Here is a 20,511-nt window from a genome sequence, read left to right as displayed (position 1 = left end):
TACAGTCACCCCTCCCTTAATATGGCTTTATGAACCACATTTTTGTGTATCAGCGGTTCATGTATTGAGATACTTACTTGCCATTGGCAGGGTAAGGTTTCATGTACCCGCAGGTTATGCGCATATCCATGGCAACACTGCAATGAGCTAGAGCAACATTGCACTGAACCATGGCAACACTACGCTGAGATATGGTAACACTGTTACTGTGTAGCTTGCATATGTTTACATTTTCACACACCAGTGATATGAGATGCCCCTGCCATGCAATGCCATTGTTTTACTTAGTGCCTTTTTGACAAGTTATAGTGAACAGGTTTTAGTAATTTGTGAGTGATCATATGCACTCTATTTGTGTGTGATAATATTGTGTGTTTCTGCAAATTAGTGAATTTTTTTGCATGCCAGGCTGTACAAGTAACACAGCTTCCTCAACCACAGTTTTGTGGGTAGGCTAGCCCTGTCCTCTAGGAAAAAAATACCTCCATTTGGAGAGAGGCGACTGTAGTTCAAAATAAAGCCAAAAGAATAGCGAGTTGTTCCAAAATAAACAAAATTGGCCAACTTCACTCACAAAACAAAATTACTATCCTTAGAGGTGACTGTAGTTCAAAATAAACCCATAAGAATAACTAGCTCTTCCAAAATTACCAAAACTGGCCAACTTCACTCACAAAACAAAAATACTATCCTTAGAGTAGCACATAATATGATTGGCTGGCAAACTTCTATGCACGAAACTCAAAACCTACACTATCATCACATTACACAGCCTCAACCTACAGGATGTAATGATGTAACACTCAACACACTCTATCCTTCCTTTGAACTATCTTCCTAAAGTCTCCCTTTCACCACCTCTACGGTACAATACTGTCCTCGATACCAGTGACAAAATACAACACATACAAATTATCACCCTGGAATGGAACAATAACAATACTAAATAGACATTGTAATAGATTCTATATGTCCTAGATGCAGTTACCACACGGACACACTAAACATATCTTACACTGCTCAACACTCATCCATTTCAGACAACACTACATTTCTTCATTAAGTAAACTATGAGTCAACCCAATGGCCATGACCACATTCTTGGGATTTATATGTCTTTTGCAGGAAAGATTCATGGCAATGAATTGACTGACCAGTATTTCAATTTTGGGAGAATGTATTGCAAGTTGCACTTGCAGCTATGAATGGGGTATCTATCCTAATGGTAAGACATGGAACTAAACTATATAATGTTCTTATCCAGCAACATAATTTGCTTCCCCATCACATGTATGCTAAAAATGGCAGAATAAATATATAATCAATAATCAACAAAAGTTCAAATTACCTTAGTCTAAATGTACAAGGGATTGTTGGCAATTTATTTTTCCAAGTCTTTCACATGGAATATAAGACAGGAAGAGAGAATTTTTTTAAATGTGTTTAAGATGAAATGTCTGAGAAGTATGGTAGGGAGATAAGAGGAGGTGAGAAGGAGTGTGGTGGTGGAAAAGGAATTGGGAGACAGGGTTCATGAAAGAGTATTGGCATGGTTTGGACACATGTTAAGAATGAGTGATGAAAGATTAGTACAAGTAAAATGAACATGAGGTGGATGGAGTGAACATGAGGGGGGTGACCAAGGATGAAATGGATGGGTGGGGTAAAAGGGGCATTGGGAAAGAGAATGTCCATTGAAGAGGGAAGGGAGAGGACAGAAGATAGGGTTGAGTGCCTACTAGTAACAACAAATGACTGATAGTTTTACTAGTGGACAGAGGATGCAGTGCTACAAAATCAACTCCTCTTAAAGACCAGAGGCTGTACAGTGGTATCCTAGAATCTGCAATATCATTGCCAATCCTGTTAGCATCTTTGTATGTAACTCCACCACCCCAAACCCATTACACATTGAAGCACTCACATACAGTGCCACCAAAATTGGCACATCATGCCTCATGCCAATTCTGATAGTGAGGAAGAGACCACCCCTTAAAACAGTGGTTCAAATATGTCAGGAAAATTGGCGAGCCAGAGGCAGGTACAGGCTAGCAAGACCAATGATGTCACAAAGCCTTGTGTAGATCAATTACCACTGGCCTTTGTGGTGGATGGATGTGTTTTGCTCTTCTCAGTGAATAATGTGTTTTTATCTCCCTTACTCCTTTGCATTATTGTGTTATCGCTGAGCAATGGGCCTTTGAAATGACTCAAAGAAGGACCAACTGGCAAGTATTGAAGCCCTGGTAGACAGGAAAGTCTAACAAAGAAATTTAAAACATTAGCAGCATTCCACTGCATTCTGTGCAGAGACAGACCAAGCATTGCCATGACACTGGCATTGCTGACCCAGATCTCCCAAGAAAAAGGCCAGGAGATGTTTGTAAGACTACTGCAAAGACCTTGAAGGTCCTGCTGAAATATCTTTACCAATGCTGTACAATCTCTTTGTGCATAACCCTAGCACCCCAAACCCAATACACATCAAAGCACTCACATACAAATATGAATTAACAATAACAAATCACAACCAAGAAAACACAATACATCTCAAAGGACTAGAAAATAGACCAATACAAAATAGGATAATTGAATTTCCTGAAAAATCATTGGTGGCACTGTTCACTTTAAACAAGTTAACCTGTTTCACCTAACCAATTTTCATCAGTCACATTAGTCCCATAATGGGGGTAGGGGGGAGAGACAGACAGTGTGTTGTCAGATGATGTTCTCATTGTATACATATTACATTATCTTTCAAGATAAGCAACATATATTAAACTAGTTATTTTCAGCAACAAATTTGGATTAATTATACAGAAGCCGCCCCCCCAACATTGATCAACTGTAGAATATCCACTGAACTACACTTGCTTATAGAAATCCCCCCTCTACACACATATGCACTGAGGTTAGGATAGTGAGAATACAATTCCATTAATTAGGATTTACAACAGGTCACCACAGTAGTCACATAAAGAATAAGAATTCAGGCATGCCAATATCCTCTTCATTTTGGACCCAGTAGAAACTGGTTTCAACTGGTTCTAACTACCTAATAGTAAAGAGTTCTAACACAGCAAAGGAAAAACCTCAGTTTGAAAAGTATCATGAGCCCTTATCAATTGTAATCTCCACCCCAACAACACTCAACGGTACAATCTCCACCACAAGCATATGTGTGCATGTATTTACCTAAATGTAGCATACAGGGAAGAAGCACCACTTGTTGCAATCTCCTATTCTCTAATTTTCTAACAGACTAAAATTCAGTATGATTCCAACTTAAGCTATATCTTTGATTTCCAATTATAATTAGATTTGAACTCGTGTATTGTTTGAGCTTGGGCTATATCACCTTCTCAGCTATTCTACATATATATACACATGGAAAACTTTATGCCTTTACATTCTTTAGACATGTGGTCTTAATTTACTTCCATGACCTCTTAAAGCCCTTCCATCTTTAATCAGGAAATCTCTTCTATCAATGCAATTTATCCCCTTTAGTGACCTGAACACTGTAATCATGTCACTTCTTTCGCTTTGATTTTTCAAAGTTGACGATCCAGTACTTTTAGTCTTTCCTCTATGGTTTACCTGCCAGGCTGGGGACTAGTTTGGTTGCTGCCCCTTGCATTCTCTCATTCCTGCTTATATCCTTCACTCTGTGTGAGGATCATACTACTGACTCGTATTCCAGTCTCAGACATATCAAGGTTTCGATGAATTTTTTCATCATCTCTTCATCCATATAATGGAATGCCACTTTAATATCCTGTAGTAGTCTGTATGTTCCTCCCACAATCTTGCTGATATGTCTCAAGTGACAGGATGTTTTTATCAAGACTCCCAAGTCTTTCTCCTCTTTTGCTTTTGTAATGAGTTCGCTTCCCAAGGAATAGTTTAAGGATGGCTTTTTGACACTATTGTCAGTTTCCAGTACTTCATGCAAAAATAGTATCTAGAGCTCTTTGCAATATTCTATCATCCTCCTCATTTTTCAATCATGATTTTTGTGTCGTCTGCAAACATGTTGGCGTAGCTTGTTGTTCCTTCCATCATGTCATTAACATGGACAAAAAACATTATTGGTGCAAACACTGAACCTTGTGGAACTCTGCTTATCACTGCTCCCCAGTTTGACATCTCGCCCATTACTATTGTCCTCGTGTATCTTCCCTTCAAAATGTCTTTAATCTGTTCTAGTTGTTTGCTTCTCAGTCCTCCAACATGCTCTGATTTCTGCACAAGTTGACAGTGAGGTACTTTATCAAATGCCCCTCTAGGTCCAGGTACACACAGTCCACCCACCCCTCTTGCAGTACATCACTTTCGAGTAAAAGCTTAAAAGTTCAATACACATGACCTTCCAGATCTGAAGCCAAACTGTCAAAATGTTCATCTTTTCAAGACATTTGGTCCCCTGATCTTTCACAATCCTTTCACATACTCTCATTGATGTGCTGGTTAGTGATACCGGCCTATAATTCAGTGATGTTTCCTATTTTCCACCTTTGTGAATTGACATCACATTTGCACTTTTCCAATCAAGTGGCACAATGCCTTCTTTCAATGGATCTTGTCTACTAGTTGTTCCCTACATTCAAGTATCCAGTTTGAGATACCATCAGGTCCTGAAGCTTTTGTCACATACAATGATCCCAGGAGACTGGACATGTCCCTCACTTCTACATTTATATCTGCTATACCTGGTTTTTTGCTCCCCTTGCTTTTCTCCAAAAAACTGTGCTCTTTTGTGAAGACCAATTGGAAACCTTCATTCATTATTTCTGCCTCAGCTAAGGCCTCTTCAAAGACCTCACCATCTACTATTAACTTGGTGATTTCTTCCCCGTGTCTCATTTACCATTTATAAACCTGTAAAACAGTTTTGGTTTTCTTTGCATTTATCTACAACTCTTTCAAAATCGCTTTCTTCCTCCCTGCAAATTCTGGTACACTCATTCCTAGCTTCTTTTATTTTACTGGTTCTTTTCTTTCTTCACTTCCCCTAACACAATTTCACAATCTGTTAAACCAGTGCTGTTTTTGCTTCACCCTTTTTTTTAGTCTTTGGCACATATTTGTTCACTCCTAGGTCATGTGTGCGTTCATTTACAAATGATCCACAATTTCATATTGGTATTGAAATATCAGAAAATGTAAGAGAATTATAGTTTATATATATATATATATATATATATATATATATATGTGTGTGTGTGTGTGTGTGTGTGTATTTACTGAGTTGTATTTTACGGGACGAGATCTATGCTTACGGTGACCCATTTTCGTACCTCTCCGCATCTAGTTTATCCTTAAAATCTTGTATAGTTTTTGGAGTGTATTCAGGGATGGAATGGGTGGGAATGATTTTATGCCTTTTTCTTTTTGGCTACCCCCCTTGTAAGGGGGAAAAAAGCCTTGGTATATGTATGTATAGTTTTGGCACTCCCTGTTTCTCTGTTTAGTTTGTTCCAGACATCAATCACTCTATGTGGGAAGCTATTCTTTTTCAAATCTCTTCTGTAATTGTCCTTCTTTAGCTTCTTTTTGTGTTCTCTTGTTTCTCTTCTGTCCCATTTTAATAAGTTGTCTCTATCAAGAATTTCTATCCCTTTCATAATTCTAAGTGGCCAACAAATCACCTCTTTCTCTTCTTTGTTCCAGTGTTGATAGATGTAATTTCTCCAATCTTTGTTCGTATGTTCTCCTCCTCACCTCCTCATTTCTCAGTCTATCTAGCCTAGTAACCCCCATCATACTTCTCAGACACCTCATCTCAAACACATTCAAACTCCTTCTCTCTTCCTCTCTTATGTTCTATGAGTTGGGAGATAGGGTTGATGAAAGAGTATTAGGATGTTTTGGACACATGGAAAGAATGAGTGAAGAAAAACTAGTAAAAGAGGTATGGAAGGCAGATGTGGAGGGAGTGAACATGAGGTGGATGGATGGGGTGAAGGGGGCTTTGAGGAAGAGGGGAATGTCTGTTGAGGAAGGACGGGAGAGGACAAAAGACAGGGGTGAAGGGAGAATGGTTGTATATGGATGATGTTGTGATTGCATGAGGTGGAATGGGCGGGGGGATGGGAGATGAGGTAGTATGTGTGAGCAAAATTTGATGCAACCCAAAGGGATTTCTCCCCGTCTTCTCCTTTTATGCATGGGGGGATGGAGAGTGGGGGTCGCCGATTTAATGAAGCGGCCTTGCTGTGGATGTGCTGTGTCTTGCAACACTGCTTCTGACCCAGGGCAGTGGATAAGGTGCAGGGATGACCCATCATCCAGGAGGTGCTAAGATAAGAGGGAGGGTGGAGGGTGTGTGTGTGTGTATTTAGGGATGGAATGGGTGGGAATTTGATGCCTTTTCCTTTTTGGCTACCTCCCTTGTAAGGGGGAAAAAGCCTTGGTATATGCATGTTGTTTGTATGTCAAATTTGATAGTGTAGGTGCCAATTTTGTCGCTGCTCTTTGATTTTTTTTTGTGCTAGGTGCCCATAGTGTTGCAGCATACTCTAGTTTAGGTCTTATTAGTGTAACCACTATTTTCTTTACCATTTCTTCATCCATGTAGCCGAAGGCCACTTTCATTGATCTTAATAAGTTAAGTCTCTCCAAAATAATTTATTGACATAATCACTCCCAGGTCCTTTTGTGTATGTGTACGTGTTGAGGTAAACTGTAGACGGAGAGAAGCAAGTAAATGTCTTGGGGGATTAAAAAGTGTTATGAAAATAGGCATCTGGAAATGGATGCAAAGAGGAGATGGTATGAAGGGGCGATTGTGTTGACAGTATAGTGTGGAACAGAGACTCAGAATTTAAGAAAAGCAGCAAGGAAAAGTTTAAATATTTTTGAGATGAAATGTCTGAGAAGTATGGTAGGGGTTACTAGGTTGGATAAAGTGAGAAATGAGGAGGCGAGGAGGAGAGCGGGAATGGATAAGGAGATGGCATATAGGGCTGATGAAAAGGTATCGGGACGGTGTGGACAAATGGAAAGAATGAGTGATGAATGATTAGTAAAAAGGTGTGGAAGGCAGAGGTGGGGTGAGTGAACTTGTGGGGACAACTAAGACATGCAGCCCCCAAGGTATCCAATAATAATCCTTGGGTTGGTCCATTAATTCACCCAATGAAGAAATTTTGTACAGTTGTCTGTATTGTATTGTATCACAATGGACTATGATATGGTGTTCTGTGTACTTGCATGATATTTCCATCATGGGCAGATGGTATATATCTCTACTTAATTCTATTATGATGCTGTTTCAGTATTGGCGATTGATCAATTTGGCTAAAAACAGAGGGCAGATTCAAGAGGAAACATGTTACACTTCAGCAAACATCCTACTAGACAACCTCCCCAACACATCCAACAAGAAACTTCCCCAGACATACTGTGCTAACACTCCAAATACAATCAACATGGGAAAGTTGGTGAACCATCCATGACCTCCCCTCAAACAAGTTTCCAATAAAAATCACAAATAATTACACAAAAAAAATTGGCATAAACACATGGAGGAAATAGAAAAGAACTAGACCCCTGCTGTTGCTCATTCTTTATCCATAGACAGAGCAGCCAGACTGCAGTGACCATATAAAAGGTGAGCAAGAGTCTATTAATGAGAGGAAGATAGAGAGAGACAAGAGGGAGAGAAAAGAAGAGGTGACAAGAGAAGAGAATAAGAGAGAGAGAGAGAGAGAGAAAATGTGTATACACATACATATAGATGTTCCATTTTGACAAGTGGAATTTATAAGGAGGCAAGAAAGAACACAGGTGAAAGCTATATTCCTCATCTCTAATTTTTGGGTCTAATGTTTGTATCAAAGGGAGAGAATTTGTTACATCTTAAATACCTGCCAAGTTACTCTCTTTACCACTGCATTGATCCCATGTGAAACCAAATGCATTTTGGGGAATGCCCAGCTAGTAAACGTCTCAATGGTTAGTTGCTTCGTCCTTAGCACATATGACTAGTCCTATGACTTTCCTCATGTAGTTATATAATACTTGTGGTAAGTGTAGCTTCCTCCCATTTTGGAAAATGGTTATATTCATTGAAGTGCATTACTTCCGACAGCAATGTTCTATGATTTCTTGTATCCCTTTGGTGGTCTTTTATTCATTTGCTTAACCTCTTCACTCCAGGGCACATCGCACGTCAAGCAGCATTAGCTGCCCAACGTGCGATGTTGCGTCATAGTAATCGCATTATAAAAAATAAAGTCAGTGCTCAATCGTTCGTTCTCTTTCACCCGTGTATTTTGATAACCATAGAAAATTGATGAAGCCAGTTTAGAGAGAATGGAAATTACGTAGGTACGACTACAATAAATATAATCAAGATGGCGATGTCGGCATCATTGAGTACCCACTTGCTCCTCATGCCGCCTATGTAGGCGTCACCGTATGGAAGTGGTTAATCCTAAACTCATTTCCCATAGTACAAAAATGGACACGTTAGACGGTATGCTGTACACAACTCTATTGAAGTTCTTATATTTCTGGTTATATTTGTTCTAAACAATTTCTATTTTTTCATACCACATGATTTTGTAATTCTTGTACAGTAAAATTCCTTTTATCCAACCTTCGAACATCCAACTAGTCCAAACATCTGATTTTTTCTTCAACGTCCCAAGTTGGATAAAACGTTGAATTTTGTCCAAACATCCGACCACTGAGTGGTTGTTTAGTTGTTGCTATTGCCACTACTGACTACTGACTCATGGCACTCAGGTTGGCTGCCATTTTCGTGGGCATTTCAGTGTTTGCTTACATTTGGCCATTGGTGGTTGTTTCTCCTCCACTCTGCTGTGTTGTTGATTATGCTTTACTGTACCGTAAATAAATGAAAATGTCCCAAACCAGTGATTTTCTTTTTAATCTGTTAGTGTATGTCCAATCATCCGACTTTTCTAAACATCCAATCTAGGGTAGGTCCCACCAAGATCAGATAAAAGGAATTTTACTGTACCTGATTTTTATGGATTTGGCACAGCAGTGTACTCCCACCCCATTGTTTAACTACTTCAGTACGAGTTAAATTCTCGCGTGCAGCATCAGCTGTCATATGTATGATGCATCACACTACTTGCATTATAGAATATAAAGTCGCTGCTGTATTACTCATTCTCTTTTACCGTGAGTAATAATAAACACAGAAAACATGATCAAACCAGTTTATATAGATAGATAGATATATATGCTAATAAGAACACGGGTACATGTGTTCACTACTTTGCATATATATATCAAGACACTGACACCAGCATTCTCATGTACCCACTTGCACCTCATGATGCATATGTGTCATTGTACCGAAGTGGTTAATATATACATTTCATATTCTAGAATCCATCCTAGTGAGTAGTTGTCCTCTCAGAACTTACTAATGACATAATAAAAAAAATTCACTGCATATTCTAAAAGCTTTTAGGAGAAAAAAAAAAAAAAAAAAAAAATCTTGTGACACTAGACTTTATTCTCTTCCTACATGCTGATAGAGTGGAAGAACATATCTTATGCCTCTTGCCACAAGAATTACCATGGAATATCAAAAAGAAAACTAAAGACTCTGAGTGAATACAGAAGCTTCACCAATACTGGATGCCTCTCACAATAGAAAAGTAACAGTGTATGCACACACCTACAGGAAAAAAAGAAAAGAAAGAAAAGAAAACACAGACAGCAGGATGGGCAACTTCATTCAAGCAAGATCAATGGCAGAATTTGTGACAACTGGACAAACAAATGATAAATGAGATTGGCCCAGTGGGGGGCAGACTACCCTGGGAGAGACCACAAGAGTTGACAATGGGCAGGGATCACCAGACCCCACATTGACAAACCTACTTGATCAAGACTGTACACGATTCTCATATCACCCTTGTATATTCATTCCTTTGTGTAAATTCTCTGTGATGAAATGACAAGAAATTATAACCTTGTATATTTGTCTTGATTTCCTTTGCCATCAAAGCCCAAGTTATATGACCAAACTTTCTCAATAAACTGTTGAACTTGGGAGTACAATATGCATGATAAGATAATAAGCTATAAAATAAGCTGATAATGAGGAGGATTATGAAGACTAGGATTTTTTTTTCTGATGGTGGGGAGGGATAAACACTAGCTTTTTCTAACATGCCTACCAAAATTGGAGTATGTATATCTTATATGCATGTGACTTACATGTGTAATGAAAAGTATAGCATACAGGGACCTTAAGTAAGCTATATAAATCCTGGCACTAATCTACCTCCTTAATTATCAGTGATAAGAAACAAGGAAAGAATGTGACATGTGAAATATTGGTCAAATCTTGCAATCTGGTGTGCTTTTTATTTACTTCTATGGTGCTTTCAATCTTTTAGCTTCACCAGTTCTATCATAATATCCATCAGCAAAAGTAAGCTGCTCCAATTAATTTTTGTTATTGGAGAAATTCTGGTAAACTGACAGAAATTTTATATAGGACACGTAAAACTTGTCCAAGTGGGTACTGTCACACTCCACTGTACTTTGGGCTCAAGTGCCTCCTAAACATTTTTGGATATTGGGTAAATTTAAGAAGTGCACACATATGCAATATAGCAATAGAAAATTAAATGTAAATTTTGTAAATTATAATACACCAATGTAATACGTTTTTCTTAGTGAAAATCATTAACAGAAAAAGTTGCTAAAAACTATACACAAACGAACTTAGCCGCTAGATGTGGAGGTCAAAGAAATTAAATTATGATAAATCAGTCTATTCTAACCTAACCTGCATTTAGTAATGCAGTACCTGTAATTCTAGAGGTCATCTATGTCGTCTTCGACCTACAAAACCTATAAAAACAAAAATGGTGTCTCAAGGAGTTGCTGTGACTTCATTTGTTTGTATATTGCTTTTACCAAAGTTTTCTGTTATTGATTTATGCCAAGAAAAACGTATATTATGTTGATGCATTATAATTTACAAAATTAATATTTACTTTTCTAATACTATATTAGGTAGGTGTGCACTTCTAGAAAATTACCAGATATTATGCCATGTTACACTTCTCTACTCTTAACCTTGAAGCACTGTTCTGCAGGCACAAAAACAAGGCTAGTTTTCTGGAGGTGGTGAGCACAATTGTATGGTACCACATGCAAATTTCAAATGTGTGCCTAGTTTCAGAGTAATACCAAATACTCCTAAACTAAATGAAGCATGAGCATGTCACCGTACTCATCTCAGTCAGAATTTGTCAAATTAGAAGGGTGCACCTATATGTGATGGATAAAACAATAGCTCCTCTAGGATCAACCAATCAATCAATCTACTATCCTAGATCCCTTGTGCTGGATACAGTCTGTTCCAAGGAAACCACCCAATGGCACCAGTTCAGCCTGTACACCACTTGGTTGAAATTTTGTGGAGTTCTGTGTAACTCTGTGGTGTTTACATATTGGCAACTGAGATGTTGATGACCTGAACATGGGTAAGCCAGTCTTGTTAACTGTCATACAAGCTATTTTTCTGCTGGGTTTATTTCTCAGGGAAATTTTGAGAAGCCTACAATTTGGTGGCCTATTAAGAAGCATTTGTTTTCTGATCTATGGCTTTTATATGGATACTGGAGTACTGATAATAGGTTGGTTGTTGTTGTCATGGACTGTAGTTTACCAGAATTTCTATCTTTTTGGACAATCTTGTGCTGCTGTTATCAGTTACATTTCTTATACTAGCAGATGTTTGAGCACAACACTGTTGCAATTGTTTCTGGGTTTGAAATATGTTGAAGAGAATAGAATTATTATAATTTTCATGTACTCTCTGTACTCCCCTTGGTCTCCTGCTATTTTCAGGTTTCCATCTCCAATACCCATTCACCACTACCTTTTCTCACGTCCTTTCCAAGTGGCCCAACTATCTAAACTTCCCTGCATCTCCTCTCCTCGACACAGGTATCACACACTTATCTCTGCTCTTATATTTTCATTTCCTATCCTATCGTCATGTGTTCCTCATTGCTATGCTAAACCTCTTCAATAAAAGTCAAATTCTCAAGCGCAGCACCAGATGCCTGAGGTACAATGATTAATGCATTGCAATACTCGTGTTATAAAATATAAAGTCACTGCTGTATTATTCATTCTCTTTCAATGAGTAATAATAACCACAGAAAATGTGATCAAACCTGTTCTGGTCACAGTAAGAATTTCATTGTCACATTCATCTTCATTTCTGCTTCCCTGAAACATTTATACTATATCAATGAGGCTTGTTCCTCATTTCCATCAACTGTCCAAAATGCTATGTCATCTGCCTAAGTCATTATTCCATTCTGTTACAATACATCCGAACAAAAACACATTCACTCCTAGAACACATAACAAGCAATTATACGATGATCAATTGTCAAACTTCAATGGGATGCTTTTTTGGGAAATGTCTCTGGACCAATACTATATACACAACTGAATCTCCAGTCCTTGAAAATTATGATTTAATAAACGACTAACTTAAATACAATGAGCATTATATTCCTGGAGAGGCTACACTATTCAAAATCACATTAGTTATATTTTTCCCATAACACTATCCAGTTTCAAAACAATACCAACACAATAGATGACTGCAAAAGCAAATGATCCCTGATGCAGTCACCATACAGAAGACACCAAACACATCTACACTGCCCTACTCTAGCTTTACCCAAACACCACTAACTCTTCCTTGAATGATGTACAAACCTATACTGTGGCTGTTGCCAGTTACATGCAAGTTGTATATGAGTAGGTCTTAGTACCAATAACAATATCTTCAATTCCCCCCCCCCTCCCACTATGCACAGACTTCACTAGTCATTGGGGAAACATTAGTCTTGCACACAGCCAGTATCACATTTATTAATATAGTGCTGTTACTCAACATCACTTTGCTGTCCTTGTTCTTCCTATGACTTAGTCAAGGGCCTCCAAAATGGCAATGCTCTAGTCTTAATTTACTACATATCACTGTCTCTAAGCAAACAATATGTATTCCATTCATGTTGGCATTAAACTATTCTGTAAATCCCTGCCAAACCAACAAATGGCATTTAAAAACTTCAAATGTACAAACATTAGACGGCCATTTCTGCCCTATATTTCCCCCCCTCTAGCACTTGGTATAGAGATTGTACAATTGAGCTTTGCTGGGGTTGGCATTCTACAGTTTATTATGGCTTGTGATACATAACCTAACCTAACCAAACCTAGCCTATGTTAGGGTGGAGAGTCTACGGTTGATCACAAGAGGAGCGGGGGTTCTATAACCGAGTGTAGTTGGGGTGGAGATTCTACAGTTCATCAGTGTGTATTTACCTAGTTGTATCTTACAGGAAGGGGAGCTACGCTCGTGATGTCCCATCTCTGTATCTTGCCATATCTAATTTGCTCTTAAATTCATGTATTGTTTTTGCACACACTATTATTTCATCTAGTATGTTCCATACATCCACCACTCTGAGTGTGTGTAATTTTACAACTGATCATACATATATATATATATATATATATATATATATATATATACATATATATATATATCTATCTATCTATCTATCATTGTCACTCCCATTTCAACACCTTGTGGATCAAGGATCATCAGTCTTGTCACATTGCTTGGGTCTAAGGCTGTGCAACAACATTAGTTCCACAGCAGGGCCTGACAACTGGAGGAATTAACTGTGTAGATAAGAACCTTTTGGGCTGTGTCATGTACTTATCCATTCACTCCTACGTTTTGAACATTCTGATTTGCTCAATGAACACTCCTCTTGTACCGCATGACCCATTCACCCTGCCACCCGATCCCATTCTTGGTCTTTCCCTAAAGTTCTCTCCATCCACTTCCACATTTGTTTTGCTAGTCTTTCTTCATTGCCAGCACTCTGCCTCACCCCTACACTTCTCACTCTATCCATACTCATAACCCTAACCATGCTTCTGTAACAGGTTTAAGCTCTTACATGGCAACAACATTATGTTAGTAGCAATACCAAACTCCATACTACAGCAAACTCCCTACAGAGAAATCCCTCCTGACAAGCAAGATCCATTAACCCCTTCCCTATGATGATGCTGATGAGGCACTAGTTGTACATGAGAATGCCAATGTCAGTATCTCAATTCTATTTATTTTGTAGCTGTAGCTGAGCGACTCCCGTATTCTATAAACACGCTTTATTGCATTTTCTGTGATTATTAACATTCAGTGTAAAAGAGAATGTGTAATACATCTGTAATTTTATATTTTATAATGTGAGTATTGTGTTGCATTAACAAATTATTGTACTTCAGGCAGCCGATGTTGTGAGAGAGAATTCAACTCGTACTGAAGACGTTAGAATGGTGCTCTCAATGTAACTATGTCAGTGCATAACTATGATGAAGCAATCATTCAACTTTAATACAATAAACAAAGAATTGGCCAGACCACACAAGCAAACTATCCCGCATGAAATCACCACATGGAAAACATTGAACACTACTACACTACCCTATTTTAGCCTTATCTAGACGACAACACAATACAGTATCTCTTCCCTCTGAGTTGTGGACTGTTGCAGACTGCCTGGGAACCATGAGTCTCCTATCAAAGGCTTTTCCCCCCCCTTACATGGGAGGTAGCCAAAAGACAGAGGCATAAAAACCACTCCCACCCATACCATCCCCTACCTACTCCACTCCCCTCTACCCTGCATCTTGTCCACTCCCCTCTACCCTACATCTTGTCAGAAGTAGTGTCGCAAGACACAGCACATCCACAGCAAGGTCGCTTCATTAATCTGGCAACCCCCCCCCCCTCTTTCAACTTAATTCACTCAATGTTGACTGATGTATAGTCATAAAGGATCAATAATTTTCAATACAATCTTCATTTTGTACCCCCCGAGGACAGAAAAACTATTCATCAGAGATGAAATACAATACCAAGCACACAACATACTTGACAACCACAAAATCTATACATACAGTACTATAAAATCTATACATGGACCTATGATGGGCACCTGTTTGGTACCCTGCACAATGGACAGCTCTACTATCTCTTTTCAAAATCCATCAACAACTTCACTTTAGTCAGGAAGTGCAACACCTGGTTTCAGGACTAGGCCAAAAATCTCTCTCTATCAACTTGGACTATTTCTGACATCTTTTTGCAAATGGGGAGCTGAAAACTAGTACTGCTTCCCTTTACCTACTACTTTTAACTGGTGAAAGAACAAATCCCATGGTAATTATCGATTATGGCAAATCCCATGCTAATTATAGATTATGATTCAAAGTTTCTTCCGTATATTTTTAGAAGTACACACCAAAGCAATATATCAATAAGAATTTAGAAATAAATTTCATAAATTAAAATACAATGTTATATATATTCTTTTTCAGAAAAAAAGTTAAAAGTGATAGATACATTATAAAGTTTGTTTTTGTTTGTTGTGGAAGATGAATTAAAGGGAGTTTGAGGATAGACCTATCTTGAATGCTGAGTAACAGAAGTAGGGCTAGGACTAAATATATAAATTGGTCAAACGTAACCTAATTTGGCCTTTTGTTTTGAGTGCAACTGTACTTATCAAGAATGCTTTTAGCAATTTCTTTTATCTATTTCTGCCAAGAAAAACAGATATCATATCAATGAATTCCAATTTACAATACATTTATCATTGATATATCACTTAAGTGTACACTTCTAAAATAATACTGCTTCTTCCTATAGAAATCTCTAGTTTGTCACCAACCTGATTGGTGGAATGCACTCATCTAAAAATCATGACAAACACAGGGGATCAAAATAATTATACTTGCTATCATGTCTAGGTGGGAGACACTACCAGTCAGAACGTCCCACTTGGGTATACCAAAGCGTGGGAGATACCACAATGGGTCATGGTAAATGCTTCAAAAAAGATATTTGTAGCCAGATTTTCCTGTCACTCACTGAACTTTGGAATTAAATAATCGACAGAATTTCAAGGTTTTATTTTGGATATGTTCTATAACACCTATGAATTTACAGGATCTAAATTTAAAACTGCACAAGACTTTCGCATTTGAAAATAGAGTGATACGCATCACCAAATCTCTAGTTTACAATATTTTTCGCAAACCAAAAGTTATTCCTCTTACGAATAGGTAATGCCCCTGGCAGCGGGTGATTGAACTAAACTGAAACTAGCTGAGATGCCAGCTGACAAGTCAAGTATGTTGGCAAACTAAACTTGAACATGTTACATGATCTGTTCATTCAAATCTGCTAAATCTTTGTACAGGAATAAATATAACAAAGAATTGAAAACAAGCAATCCAGTCAGTTTATGGCATTTTTTAGCCTGTTGTTGGCTGGTGACAGCCTTTGTCAGCGTTTACCATGACCGTGCCACAAGAAGCCACTCATTCCCTACTACCTGTTCATGGGTATGGGTGTCAGGCCCATTCTCAGTAATAAGTTAGGACAATACAACTGTTATTAATTGATCTACTACTATTATTATTTTTTTTTTAATAATGTCTGGATGATAAGAAATATGTCACCCTGTTGTTAAGTTTTCGAATGTCACCTAGATTACTTATTGAAGATGATCAGACATACCTCCTCTGAAATGTTGAACTCTAATATTTTCAATACATCCAGTTACACTACTAACATAACATACTTGGCACCACCACCACAAATTGGACCACCTCATCCCCATGTACTGGCAGAATGGATGATACATTGGCAATTCTTCTGGCCAAGGACGATACCCCAATATCATCCCAGAATATCGTAAGAGGAGGCTGGGGAAGGGGGTTCTCCCTACCATTTTCATTATAAATCAAACCTTATGTCTTTAAACTAGAGGGCTAGAGCTTTGTTTATAGTCAATCATTTAGACCCATGACTTACTTAAGCACATGAAATAAAGCCTTCTCAAGTCCTGTAAAAGTTGCAATAGGTAAGTGGTAATTATTACATTTGTACTTAGCCCAAGCCACTAGCCTAGGTAAGAAAATTTGACAGACAGAAATATTCATATATGAACACTACTATACACACACACCCAAATATTAAATGCAACAATTTTATGCCTTGATATGAAACTACTTCCACCTACGACGCCAGTCCCTATACGCAAACCAATAATTAAATCGCCAAACAATAACCACAAACATATGGAGCAGTAACTTGGCATTGTACCTGACATTTTCATAACTACTTTACCCAGAATTCAAGTGCCTGCGATAAGTAAGTTCCAAACCAGCACTCTACTTACATATTAGTAAATTGGCTATAGCACACAACAGATATTCATATTGGTATTTGGGTGCGCATGAAGGGCAGCACGGTTCCACAATTACAACCCTCATTTCAAATTAAGCATATTCTCAGAGCTGTAAGAACCTATATTTACAAGGCGCAAAAAAATGAGCTAATCAAATGTGAACGCTCCCTACCATGCATGTACACAGAATTCAAGTTATCTCCAGGGCCCTTTTATGCCCCCCACCCCCTCTCCCGACGACGACGTCCGTATTACCTACCTTCATGGGAGTTGATCCTCCTCCAGTCCTCGAAGTTGAAGGCGTATCCATATTAGACCTTCAACTAGGATTCCGAAGCGATGCAACTGTTATATAAATAGTTCGCAAAGGTCTGCCTCATGAAGACAAGTTGAGAGGCCATTAGCAGAAACATTTGGTAGCCATTTTCGACACTGGCACATCGGTTACCCTTTCTCTATCTTTATTCATCTACATGATCTTTGTGTATCACATCTTTAAAAGGACTTGTTGGATATCTTAGGATAGTAAAGAAAAAGTAATTGTAACTATTGGTGTGGTATGAGCCCTTCAAACGAATATATATTTAATTTATTTTCGAAGCTGTGCCTCTACCCCGAGACGACTGTCTAGTCTCTGTACACTGTTCGAGAGATGTGAAGGGGGATGTAGTAACTCATTCTTTTTTTCTTAGTTATGAGCCAAAAACCTTAAAAATTGTAAATATTACAGAAAATATTATTCAAAATATAAATATTTCTTTAAAAAGTGAAAAAATAGTCCCCTAACTGAAAGATATACAAATACTTTATATTCTCGTTTCCTGCTCCCTTCACTGCACGCAAACGGTGAAAAGTCCTAAAGACATGGAGTACGGCGAGTACAAAAAGAGAAATGCGTCATTGCATATCCAGATATTACAATTAGTAAAGCCTTTATATGAGAGCCTTGGAGGCACTGAAATAATAATATAGATTATATATTAAAGACAACTAACATAGAAACTGCAATTTGCTATGCATCTTGTAAGTAATGTTCTCTCTTAGTAACAAAAAAAATCCTCATGACTACGCGATCCACTGTATAGCGTGTAGAATCTATTTATAAGATGCTATAGTTTCAAATAAAACGTTGCATTTGCGATCAAGCACTACTTCTTATGCGGAGGTGAACAGCAAGCATTCATGTCATGTAGGACGTATTACCGTCTACGTCATACCGGGTTTCATGTAATCGTTTTTATACAAACCTCAGCAAATTATCACGTCATGTTCTATTAACTGTACCATGGCTGTTTAATATGTTCATTCAATTGGTATTGTCTATCATCAGTTTCTTATATTACTTGGTAGATCAGGTCTTTGAACCTCTGAAGCTAAACTCGTGACGTCACAGCCCGACCCTCCCATCCCAGCTTTTGGCTACGCCAATACCTATGTCCTATTTTCTTCCTAATTCACTCCATATATACACCATATTTCTAATACGGTATACAACTAAAGATTCATATATTACTACCTATTACATGGCTCAGGGGAACTAAAATGGATTATATTTTATTTCCTACACTTTCATCTCCACAGTTTCCCATGCAATAGACAACAATACATTTAGTATTAAAGTTTCAATATTAGACATAGATAGCGTTGAATAAACTGTCATCTTATCGCATGGTATATATCTGGAGAACCATGTGAACAACATCTTTACCTACGAAAAAAAACTTGACCTTGATCTGTGTTCTTGTTCGACGTCACACCCCAACACCACACGTCACACCCTTCAATATAGCATCGCAGTGTTTACATTTATAATATATTAATATGACAAATAATATCATTCAAATGAGGGACAACCAGCATAAACTGGCATTCAGTCGAATAAGACCACACACAGGTCCAGTTTTGCCAATCTCCAAAACCGCCAAGCATTTGATACAACTAAATGTAAACGGGGCGTCATGTAAATGAACAGACGACACATCCGGGCCGCGGGAAAAAATTAAAGGGAGAATGAGCATTCTCCCCCAACGGGAAAAATGTGCATATAGTGGGTATAGTTCATTCATTCATTACGATTTAAGTTATATGAATAAAAGCCTTAGGTCTAATATGAAGAAATGCATCGTGTAATGTTGCATTGCACTCAGGGCTCAGCGGATGAAAGTCGCCTGTGAACAGCCATTTTACACAAGACGGATTGAATTGCTTTCAAAGTAGTAGATGATTAATCTAACCTATTGACGTTCTTGGGTTTTTTCCTCAGTTGTACAATATCGCCTGGTGACAATAAAGTTCCACACCATAGACTCTTATCTAATTAAGTGTAATCTAGCATTAGAGGCCCGTTTCCTCACTTGATTAATACAAGGTCTTGATGATAGTCAATTCTCATTTGTTCCTGTATCCTCTAGAGTTCCCCAGGGCACTTTATTTGGACATTTTCTCTTCCTTTCTAACATTAATGACCTCCTGCTATTACTTACCTTTACTGCTATAGTTTTTTTTCTTCAGATAATAGTATCTAATATCAGAGCAACAGCCAATAGAACCCTGGTGTTACTACGCAGCTCACGAGATGTAACGCAAACATTAAATTTCTTACATGTTGCATAACAAGACACTCGGTCGGCCACACTTGGAAATTAACAATCCGAGATCCACACGCCATCAGTGAAATGAAGTAGGAACCATGAAATATAGAGCTGCGAGATGGATCAGATGTGATTACAGACACGCAACATGTCATTAGTCTAAAACAAGACTTGAATGACGAATACCCATATAACAAATGTCATATAAAACCACAAAGAACTTAGTAGACAAACAGAGAAACATCATTAAATCACACAATGCCCAATCAACTAAAGACAAACATTGTAATCATCAATTGAGGGAGTTATGCCAGGGAGAGCGCTGCTTAACTCAAACGCCAGTCCCCACGGTATCTCCTGACAAACTTCCATGCAGCTACCCTTAAAAAAAAAAAAAAAAAAATCGATAGATTCGATTAACTTGCCCTAGCCATGAATTCTGTGGACAACCATAGGTTTGGAATCACCATCTTCGAAATGTGACGCTTGTCCATCCAGCATGAGTTGACGTTGACAAATTATGTTGGTTTCCGCCTAGTCTCTCGATCCAGTCATTCCAGCGATGTCCCACAATTCTACAAAGGCACTTGATACTAGGCATCAAAACACCTCTC

General features: G+C 38.2%; 1 protein-coding gene across 4 annotated transcripts in view; it reads right to left on the bottom strand.

Moving 5' to 3' along the window:
• LOC143041028 (uncharacterized) overlaps positions 1 to 20,406 on the bottom strand; it is a 173,171-nt gene extending 152,765 nt beyond the window's left edge. Inside the window, exon 1 of one of the 4 annotated variants that reach the window (XM_076212616.1) lies at positions 20,365 to 20,406. In XM_076212616.1, the coding sequence (XP_076068731.1) occupies positions 20,365 to 20,391 (27 nt within the window). In that variant the 5' untranslated portion in view covers positions 20,392 to 20,406. Of the gene's footprint in view, positions 1 to 17,478; positions 17,503 to 17,565; positions 17,968 to 19,789; positions 19,939 to 20,364 lie in introns of those variants that run through there. The other 3 variants (XM_076212618.1, XM_076212615.1, XM_076212617.1) reach the window with 3 other exon arrangements.
• Positions 20,407 to 20,511: the final 105 nt, after the last annotated feature.

This window comes from Oratosquilla oratoria, chromosome 30 (assembly GCF_046742065.1).
Source record: "Oratosquilla oratoria isolate Oo_2021 chromosome 30, ASM4674206v1, whole genome shotgun sequence".
Taxonomy (NCBI): domain Eukaryota; kingdom Metazoa; phylum Arthropoda; class Malacostraca; order Stomatopoda; family Squillidae; genus Oratosquilla; species Oratosquilla oratoria.
Note: the sequence above shows the minus strand (reverse complement) of the source record. Positions and strands in the feature narration are given on the sequence as shown.